At 39.0% G+C, this 10,524-nt stretch overlaps 2 protein-coding genes across 2 annotated transcripts; one reads left to right on the top strand and one right to left on the bottom strand.

The window, feature by feature from the left end:
• The first annotated feature begins 686 nt into the window (after window positions 1-686).
• Window positions 687-1,658, top strand: LOC116180599 (ribosome-recycling factor, mitochondrial). Its single transcript, XM_031500678.1, has 4 exons — window positions 687-915; window positions 962-1,099; window positions 1,146-1,356; window positions 1,405-1,658. The coding sequence occupies exons 1-4, from the start codon at window positions 726-728 to the stop codon at window positions 1,643-1,645; spliced, it is 780 nt and encodes a 259-aa protein (XP_031356538.1). The 5' UTR covers window positions 687-725; the 3' UTR covers window positions 1,646-1,658.
• Window positions 1,659-2,887: 1,229 nt separating this feature from the next.
• Window positions 2,888-3,942, bottom strand: LOC116181191 (proteasome subunit alpha type-1-like). Its single transcript, XM_031501474.1, has one exon. The coding sequence runs from the start codon at window positions 3,858-3,860 to the stop codon at window positions 3,024-3,026; it is 837 nt and encodes a 278-aa protein (XP_031357334.1). The 5' UTR covers window positions 3,861-3,942; the 3' UTR covers window positions 2,888-3,023.
• Window positions 3,943-10,524: the final 6,582 nt, after the last annotated feature.

The raw sequence follows: 10,524 nt of genomic DNA, 5'->3' as shown, positions 1-10,524 counted from the left end.
AAAGTTCAGGGAAGACCTCTTCCCTTCGAAACGGGGGTGGCAAGTGCACAAACTATGTTCCAGTAGTGTAGTGCGTAGCTTTTAAAAAATTTTTTTAAAAATGAAAATTCTCTCCACAAGGGGATAGCGTAAAATACAAATATTTAAAACACTCCCCCACATACTCAAAATTATAACTTACGTTACACATAAATCTTATTGAGATTCCCCAGTCTAACAGATCTCCAATCAAGAATAATCGACTAAATTGATTACTGATTCTTATAAGATTCCCAAAATAAATTGATATTACGGCAAAAACATCACACGTGTAGAACCAAGTACAAGTAAAACATTAAGGCAACTCTTACCTTGCAAGAAGTGAGCTCACTCGCATCCAAAACCTCCCAAGCCGAAGAGCTCGGTATATAATTAATTTATTAATGCCTAAATGGTTTCGCTCTACCCTGACGATACTCGATCGTAATTTAACCGAGATGGCAAAGATGTTAAAAAGGTACTAATGTTAACAAATTACTGGGATAATCTCTGATTATATTCCTTTTATACAGAAGTCACATTTTGAAAGGTAAATTTGTACACCCATCAATTAATTCAGCGTTGCCAATTCCACAATAATACGATTTGTAGTAATAGGTGGCATTGGCGCATGCTGGATTAACTAAAGCGCTACATTATCCACGGCCACTAGCCATAACATAACCTCAAAAATATTTACATGTAAAATGTTTAAACTTTTACAAAAAGTAGCAAGAAGTAGCTTTACAAAATCTGCTAATAGTTTCAGGAATGCCGAATTTCATCAGGCACCTCTACTTGTATGCCACTGTGATGGCTCTTCGTTTCGGCCCAACTTACCAATGTACAACGTCTTGAGGGGTTATGCAAAGAATAAAGATAAGAAGAAAGACAAAAGTACTGTAATGAGTAGTTCCTAGACAATAAGGTCCATATGTTTCAGATAAAGCAAAAGTCGAGGTAAACGAAGCCCAGCTAGCGGAAGCTGTTAACCTAGGTGCATTACGAAAAGACATGGAGAGAGCTATTGGTACTCTTAAGGAAGAGTTTGTAAAGAATTTGTCAATTCGGTCTTCTGCAGGTATGGGTTTTTTTGCACAGACAATTTGGTTATGTTTTCTTCTTAGGATCAATCGAATCCATCATCGTGAATGTCGACGGCAAAGACCACACATTGCAAGAGCTAGCACAGATAGCTAGAAAAAATCCCAAAACCGTAGTGGTGAACATGGCGATATTTCCGCAAGCCATTCCGGCCGCGCTTAAAGCCATCGCGAAGTCCGGCATGAACTTAAATCCTCAGCAAGACGGCACAACGCTTTACATACCGGTTCCCACGTAAGTAAAGCCGAAGCGGCGGCCGATGACCAGCCGTGTCGTTTACAGGGTCACGAAGGAGCATCGCGAAAATCTGGCCAAGGGCGCCAAGAGTTTGTTCGTGAAGTGTAAAGATGGCATTAGAGACGTGCAAAATAAGCAATTTAAAAGTTTGAAGCGAAAGGAGGGACTTTCAATAGACACAGAAAGAAACCTAGAGCAACAAATTACCGCGATAGCCGACAGCTACATCCACGAAGCTGAACGAATACTACAAGCTAAACAAAATGAACTGATTGGGAATAATTAAAACCTTCAATGAGCGTTTTATTTATCATTACTGGGCCCGAGACTGGGCCATTAAAACCGTTACTTTCTCTTTAAGGCCAACAGACAGCTTCCAAAAGCATCAAAGACTTTAGAAGAGTCTTCCGGAAGCTTGAATTATTTTCTTTTTTCTGGGAGTCAAGTCAAAAACTTTCAGTTTCAGATTTTTTAAATAAATCACCCTGTATATTTTAATGTAAAAAAAAACATTACATTATCCTTTCAAAAATATAACGCACCAGGGATGATCAAAAAGATAAAAAATTTAAAACCGTTCAAATAATCAAAAAAAATTTCCTTTATTGAACTTTTTGAATCTAGACTTTAATATGCTATTTTTTAGCGCATTTTTTAAGAATTAAAACAATGTGCTTTGTCCGTCCGTCTGGACCCACTTCTACCGTTTTGAACTACTAGGGGAATGGTTCTAGAGTCCTGGAATTTTTTGCAGTAGGTAGCCTATACCTTGATGGTGTGCCAGACGGCTATTAAATTTCGCTGGCTAAAAGGGGGACCCAGAGCTGGGCAGTATTCGATTTTGTAAATGCTTTTTAGTATTCAAATCCTTTAAAGTATTCAAATACTTTGTAATTAAATACTTTTATGGAAGCAGTATTTGTATTTGTAACTCAAATACTTTCACAAATATTTAGTATTCGAATACTTCGCAAAGTATTTGGATCCTTCGTAAAGTATTCGAATACTTCGCATAGTATTTGAATACTTAACCTTCCTTTTTTACCAAAAATCGACTGCACCAAAATTTCTCGGGAAAACACTTTTTCTTATTAATTTTGGTGCGTAGAATCCAAAACAATTCGTACTTTTTCGATTAGACTTCTCAATCAAAAGTTATAGACTAGAAACTTATTTCGAAAAAAAATTCAAAGGGCTGTAACTTTTGAATTAGTAGCCCAATGTTGGAACTGTTTGAAATTATGGATTCTACAGGCCCCATTCTATAAGAAAAATTTTTCCGGGTCGATCTGAGACAATTTTTTTTCTTCAGCGCTCAAAAAAAGGCAGTGTATAACCTTCCTTTTTTACCAAAAATCGACTACACCAAAATTTCTCGGGAGAACACTGTTTCTTATTAATTTTGAACTGCAGGACCAAGGTACAAGAACAAACATTTGTTTGTCAAAATGATGAAATGGAAGCATTAATTCAATTTCGAATGGATTTTTGGGAATCCATCGGAATAAACGAATCCGAAATAAACAAATAAATCAATAAACGTTTTATTTACCATTCAAGCTTGAGTGCCGTGACTGTTTCAAGTCGAAACAGTCACGGCACAACACCTTGATCATTGAAAGTACAAACGACACGTAGAAAACCGGAAATTATGCTTAACAAAATTACTCCGTATCCATGGCGACTGCCGGAATAGGATCTCGGGGTTCGTCCTCTTCCCCCGTCGGTTCTGGACGTATCACCTCGTCACCGGTACCGCCGCTTCCCCCGCCGACTCTCCTTTCTTCGCCTTCGATCATGGATAGGAAAATTCCAATTTCGTCGTCGTCCAAGATTTTGAAATCTTGCCCTTTGCCAACGTAACCGATCGAGACGTTCTTCGTGCTGAGCTCGACTTCGTTGGGTAGGGTGTCGCGGACCGCTCGCAGACCGTGCTTGACCAGCTCGTCGAGGGGACAGTCGGCGAATTCGTCCAGGTGCTTCTCGAGGTACGTCCTGGCACTTTGCGAGCGCGCACCAATTGCCATCGCCTTGCAGTCGAAGAAGTTCGCGGACGGACACGTCTGATAAATGTGGGGGCCTTGGTCGTCGTAGCCGGCGACTAGGAGACCGACACCGTACGGCCGCCGATCGTATCGCTGCGTACACAGCTGCATTTTGTTGCCGAGCTGGCCGATTAGGCGAGCGATTGGCAGCAGGGTGTCAAGGGAGTACTTGTAATTCAGGCATTCCGTACGCATGTAACGGCTTAAAATTCTCGCATCTGCAGTGAGCCCAGAAATCGAAATACCGATGTGCTTGTCGATCGGTATGATCTTCTTCTGGTAGGCCGCTAGTTCCGACGAAGCTCTTTTCAGACAAAGAATGACCGAGTGAGTTGCACTTTTTAGACCTACAGTCGCCGAGCCCAATTTCACAGCCTCCATGGCGTACTCCACCTGGTGCAGTCGGCCCTGGGGGCTCCATACAGTTACATCACTGTCGTATTGATTCCTAAACATTTTAACACTTTGGATGCAAAACGTAACGGCACAAAATAGGTTATGTTTGCCTCAAAAATTGTGATTTGTAATCCAGTTCCAGTCATCCTGTTTTCCCACCATTTGAAACATGCTAATTCCTTATGACCAGCAGAGATGGCGCGACCATTATTTTTTCGAATAACGCTGCGTTTAGAAATTGTTAGACCACCAACAATGCACATTCATTCTATCCAGTTTTCCAAATTTTATTTTTCCCACGTGCGCTGCACCCAGTTCGACGACGTGATGCGATGTCGAGCTGTAAAGCGCTGTCATAAAGATTTCTTGTTTTTAAATGAATGCGTTCTCACCTGTTTTCCTTTTCACACAGTATACGACGCGTTTCCGACTAGCAAAGAATCAGTTACTCTTTGGTACTAGTTTCTGTCCTCCTCTGGTGATGTCGAGGATTTAGACTCCTTGCTGGAGCTAAGAGCCACCACACGAGCCAGAAGGTCTTCAACATATTGGTCGACCCCTAATGGTGCTGGTAGCAAGCCCGGCCCCCTCTTCGATGTCGATAGCTAGAGATTTGATCCCTTCGCCACTGCTCCTGTGGAGCGCTCCTCCTTACTAGGTGCCGCGTACTGCAACTTGCAACTGGGGACGCTTCAAGATGGCGGGCGTGCCATCAGGGAACTTGTATCAGCCTAGTGGACGTACATCTGAATTTTCAGAGACGCGCCATCTCGGAGATTAATAAGCAGGACGATCCTCTCCAACCAGTTCAAGGACTACTGCAGGTCTTGGCATTCGACTACAATGACTCTGAGCATTCCAGCGCCTTCTCCATTGCGTCAGCAACTGCAGACGATGCAGTCATGACGCACCTCGACTGAAACTCGGTGAGGCCCACGCCGGAACAATGGTGACCAAGAGCCCCGCCGAGCGGTTTGGGCTCCACCGAGGGGTGTAGGTTTTGTCTGCTCATCAGGATTTTTACTACACGATTAGTCGATTTCTTGTCAAGGAATCTGGTTGAATAGAAAAAGAGTGATATTGAGAATGTTGTAGGTCTCAGAAAGGGCGTGATTTAAAAAATAAAAGTATTAGGAACTAGTTGTTGGTAGAAAACCGTCAGGCAATGCGTGTTAATCCACGATAGCGCTCGCGGCGAGCGGTTAAAAGAAAGGATTTAACTTTGACGCTTTTATAAAATATGATATGCCGGCCTTCAACAAATTTCTAAGGTCACCGCAAGGTGGTGAGCGACCTTGAACGGTCCCGGTTCGGCAATCTATGTCGGCTAGTGGGAAAGACAAATTTTAAAAGCAGCACTATGGCTACAAAAACAAAATGTGCGCAGATTTAAGTGGTACAGGAGGTAGTCTAAATATGGGCCCTGGGCAAAATTCGTTAGGAATCTGCATTTCTTCTAAGCTCATTTTTCTTCTCACATTGGAAGATTGATGGGTTGTGATTTACTGCTGGCCTCAAAACCTCTTAAAGGCAAGATGGTCGCTGCTTGAAAGTCGCAAGTCCTTTGGAATTATAGCCTACCTCTCCTGGTGGATCTTACCAAAGTATTTTGGAATCCAGAATAGAACGCTCAGCTCAAATTTTCAATGTACTGAGATTGATTTGAAATATTGCCCGGGTTCATATTCAAACTGCGGTATTATGTAAATATTTTTGTTGTTACAGTACCAAGAATTCGTCAAAGAACAGCAAATTTGTGCGTAAACAGCGGAACAAGCAGTTCAGGCTGTTTCGGATGGAACACTGTAACGGGAACCCTTGAATAGGGTTTGTTTATTTACTAATATTTGTAGGATTTATATTCGAATTTCGTTAGGGCTGCATAGTGATAGATATTGAATTTTAGTTATGAATATGCCAAATGTTTAACAGTCAGTAGGTTTTTAATACGCTTGGCGATCTGTATTTTTGTGGGTGACTGGGTTCTGTGTGGCCTGTAGAATCCATAATTTCAAACAGTTCCAACATTGGGCTACTAATTCAAAAGTTACAGCCCTTTGAATTTTTTTTCGAAATTGTTTTCTAGTCTAACTTTTGATTGAGAAGTCTGATCGAAAAAGTACAAATTGATTTGGATTCTACGCACCCAAATTAATAAGAAAAAGTGTTTTCCCGAGAAATTTTGGTGTAGTCGATTTTTGGTAAAAAAGGAAGGTTATACACTGCCTTTTTTTGAGCCCCTAAAAAAAAATTGTCTCAGATCGACCCGGAAAAAAAAATTTTTTATTATACCTGAATCACAATCTCCGTTTTAAACACTCAAATGCGTGCGAAAAAGGGCCTTTAAGCAAACGTCAAGTGACATTTCCATGGCAATCGTGAAATTACGAACACCCAGCCCACTTAATTAGACATGTATATTTGAGTATAACGTCAATATGACTTCATTGTATTTCCTATTTTTAAATTATACTGCAGGTATAATAAAAAATACTATAAGATACACGTGTATAATTGGTCTTTAAAGCACTTGCAACGTTAAAGGCACTCCGCTTTGCGTCGTGCCCTTAAACTCGTTGCGCGTGCTTTAAAGACTTGATTATACACTTGTATCTTAATATACTAGTTCAAAAGTTACAGCCCTTTGAATTTTTTTTCGAAATTGTTTTCTAGTCAATAACTTTTGATTGAGAAGTCTGATCGAAAAAGTACAAATTGATTTGGATTCTACGCACCCAAATTAATAAGAAAAAGTGTTTTCCCGAGAAGTTTTGGTGTAGTCGATTTTTGGTAAAAAAGGAAGGTTATACACTGCCTTTTTTTGAGCCCCGAAGAAAAAATTGTGACAGATCGACCCAGAAAAAAAAATTTTCTTATAGAATGTGACCTGTAGAATCCATAATTTCAAACAGTTCCAAGATTGGGCTACTAGTTCAAAAGTTACAGCCCTTTGAATTTTTTTTCGAAATTGGTTTCTAGTCTATAACTTTTGATTGAGAAGTCTGATCGAAAAAGTACGAATTGTTTTGGATTCTACGCACCAAAATTAATAAGAAAAAGTGTTTTCCCGAAAAATTTTGGTGTAGTCGATTTTTGGTAAAAAAGGAAGGTTATACACTGCCTTTTTTTGAGCCCGGAAAAAAAATTGTCTCAGATCGACCCGGAAAAAAATTTTCTTATAGAATGTGGCCTGTAGAATCCATAATTTCAAACAGTTCCAAGATTGGGCTACTAGTTCAAAAGTTACAGCCCTTTGAATTTTTTTTCGAAATTGGTTTCTAGTCTATAACTTTTGATTGAGAAGTCTGATCGAAAAAGTACGAATTGTTTTGGATTCTACGCACCAAAATTAATAAGAAAAAGTGTTTTTCCCGAGAAATTTTGGAGCAGTCGATTTTTGGTAAAAAGGAAGGTTATACATTGCCTTTTTTTGAGCCCCTAAAAGAAAATTGCCTCAGATCGACCCGGAAAAGAAATTTTCTTATAGAATGTGGCCTGTAGAATCCATTATTTCAAACAGTTCCAAGATTGGGCTACTAGTTCAAAAGTTACAGCCCTTTGAATTTTTTTTCGAAATTGTTTTCTAGTCTATAACTTTTGATTGAGAAGTGATCGAAAAAGTACGAATTGATTTGGATTCTACGCACCCAAATTAATAAGAAAAAGTGTTTTCCCGAGAAATTTTGGTGTAGTCGATTTTTGGTAAAAACGGAAGGTTATACACTGCCTTTTTTTGAGCCCCTAAAAGAAAATTGTTTCAGATCGACCCGGAAGAAAAATTTGCTTATAGAATGTGACCTGTAGAATCCATAATTTCAAACAGTCCCCAAGATTGGGCTACTAGTTCAAAAGTTACAGCCCTTTGAATTTTTTTTCGAAATTGGTTTCTAGTCTATAACTTTTGATTGAGAAGTCTGATCGAAAAAGTACGAATCGATTTGGATTCTACGCACCCAAATTAATAAGAAAAAGTGTGTTCCCGAGAAATTTTGGTGTAGTCGATTTTTGGTAAAAACGGAAGGTTATACACTGCCTTTTTTTGAGCCCCGAAAAAAAAATTGTCTCAGATCGACCCGGAAAAGAAATTTTCTTATAGAATGTGGCCTGTAGAATCCATAATTTCAAACAGTTCCAAGATTGGGCTACTAGTTCAAAAGTTACAGCCCTTTGAATTTTTTTTCGAAATTGGTTTCTCTTGTTAGTAAAAGATCGCGACATAGGCATTTGGTCAATAGATGTCGTTGATGTAATGGGTATCCTACCCACAATGCAGCACTGTCCGTGTGACTACCTACGAACATATTCTCTTCCATTGATTGCATGATGCTATGTAAACATACTTAGCGATGACGTCATAATACACCGATGCGCAAACTAAGGAAAATCCTACTATAGCGTGAAACTAACTCATAAACTAGTTTACCGTTTAATGGTAAAGTAAATCTTAACTAACAATTGAAATATACCTACATCCGGAACATTGATTGAACTCACATTTTCTTAAAATGAGAAACCAGCGCCTTCTTTTGGCAAAAGTATTGAAAACTAACCAAAGACTAACGGATACATTTATGGGTACGTTGGGACTTGAGACTTTAATTTGTTTCGAGACGTTGGCGTTGCCCCCTCTGGCATACTTTAAATTAGAAAATTGGAAAATTGAGTTTTCTGAGGTGCGTCTTGTACCTCTAAGTATAGGAAAAAAGAGAAAGCAGTCAAGTCAAGTCAGCAGTGAAGGAATAAAGTAGGTAGGCAAAAATATGTTGCTGCCAGCGTCCTAGAAAGCATTTCTCTTCATGCACCTAAATCTGACGCCGGAACTAATCCGCATTTCGCTATAACTTCACAAAGATTCACAAAAGCTGCAAGTTAAAATTGTAACGCGACCTGCAAGAAACCGTACAAAAAAAAACCTTTAAAAAGACAGAATATCTCATATAAGCATTGGATTTTTCTTAATTTTTTACAATAGAACCCACGCGAACGTTCGGGGTGTAGACGATTCGACGCTCCACCCCTTACAACCCTCGAGTTCGCGTAGGAATAAAGAATTATTGCCGGATACGAAGGACCGCCACCAGAGGGCTAGATTTTGCAAGTCAATGCTCGTGTCAAAAGTGAATGGCGGATTCGATTGTTGATTGTTGAAAAATTATTTAGTTCGTCTCTAATTTTTATTCTGGGGGTAAATTTCATGTTTATGTTAAACAGATGGGTAAGTTTGATGTTAGACAAACGAGCTTCATTAGAACTGTTTTTGCTGTTTATATCATTTTCTCGACTAAATTTATACACGAGAAATTGGGGACGTTTTTTTTCCGAATTTAAGAAAATAATGCAGGTACTGACTTTTATGGCACAAGCTTCTTTGGGTAAACTTCAGTTAAATCTGCAACACTATTTGCATGAGCATTCTCTTATTGAGAGTCCCCCGCATAGGTACAGTTTTGGCTTGCAAATTTTCCAACTGGAAAAAGTGAAAAGAAGCTACAAGAGAATTTATACATATCTCCTTGTAGATGGCAATTTTTCTTTCACTAATTTGGAACTTGCAACCGAACAGGACTCTTAATTGTTTTTGCATTAAACGCGAAACGAAGTTTCCTATTAATCAATGAGATTTTCTAATCCTTTGAGCGAATTTAGCTTTAGGTACATTGCTCAACAATCTTATATGAATAAATTTAAACCTGAACCAGAAGGACACGATCGCTGATTTTTGTATTAATTATTGTCGTAACTCGTACGCCACCCATTTCGAATATTCCCGTTTTTCCAATTCGTTAGCTACTTCAAATTCTTCCACATTTTCCCAGATTCCTCTGTTTTTCAGTTTACGTGCCAGGGCCGGATTTACCATGGGGCCACGTGGGCCCGGGCCCATTGCGGCAAATTTTTAGGAGCCGCAAAAAAACAAATTTGGGTAATAATTGTACAGTACTATCGTGGAAAAATAATTGAAGTTGGAATGTTACGCACACCCTTACCAACTTAAAAGTAATCATGAAGCATGGAGTAACATAACCTCACATTTCGACGAAATTATGTGAACTTTGTATTAATATTGTGAAAAATTTGGGGCTTCTCCCGCAAATTTTTGTTGTTGAAAACGCTTAATTAAGGTGCTCTCTAACCCATTTTTATCAATTTCATGATCGTACCTGGGGGGCTTGATAACATCACGTAACCGTTAGATTCTCTGAATTTTCTGAAACACGATTCAGTGGTTACATCTTTGTATATTGGATTTCATTGTTTAAACTGTAAAATAATTTAAACTTAGAATACGCTATTCAATATAAATGTAATGGTACTGACGCAACTGAAGGTCACGGCCTTTTTTGAGGTTGCTCAAGTTTCTCGACGGAATCAAGTAGTCTGTGAAAAGTTGAGTTGATATTCATACTGTCAAAATTTTCTCCTTCACCCTTAAATTTGCAAAAAAACCCTTAAATCATGCACAGATGACTTTTTTTGTCGATTTTGAGTTAAATAGGGCGCGGACACGTTCGTGGGGGGTCTTAAAATTTTCTAAAATTTCCATCCACATGTGTTGGAAGGCTTTTGTTGCCACGAAAAGGCTTATTATCCTTAATTTCCTTAAAATAAGAATTGCCCGCCATTTTAAAAAACTAAACGTCAAACTGATGGACGAGTCCATTTCAAGATAAACAAAGGGGTGTCATAGGCCGGGACTTTATTTTGACAAAAATTAATACAAATA

The sequence above is a fragment of the Photinus pyralis genome, unplaced genomic scaffold (assembly GCF_008802855.1).
Source record: "Photinus pyralis isolate 1611_PpyrPB1 unplaced genomic scaffold, Ppyr1.3 Ppyr1.4_LG9, whole genome shotgun sequence".
Classification (NCBI taxonomy): Eukaryota; Metazoa; Arthropoda; class Insecta; order Coleoptera; family Lampyridae; genus Photinus; species Photinus pyralis.
The sequence above is the reverse complement of the archived record's forward strand: the minus strand, read 5'-3'. Positions and strand labels throughout refer to the sequence as shown.

What these genes read in the sequence shown, in the direction of transcription:
- LOC116181191 (XM_031501474.1), bottom strand. Translation starts at nt 3,860, where the DNA reads ATGTTTAGGAATCAATACGACAGTGATGTAACTGTATGGAGCCCCCAG.
- LOC116180599 (XM_031500678.1), top strand. Translation starts at nt 726, where the DNA reads ATGTTTAAACTTTTACAAAAAGTAGCAAGAAGTAGCTTTACAAAATCT. An exon ending in AGATAAGAAGAAAGACAAAA is followed by an intron (nt 916 to 961) that starts GTACTGTAATGA and finishes CATATGTTTCAG; the next exon opens with ATAAAGCAAAAGTCGAGGTA. An exon ending in GTCAATTCGGTCTTCTGCAG is followed by an intron (nt 1,100 to 1,145) that starts GTATGGGTTTTT and finishes TTTTCTTCTTAG; the next exon opens with GATCAATCGAATCCATCATC.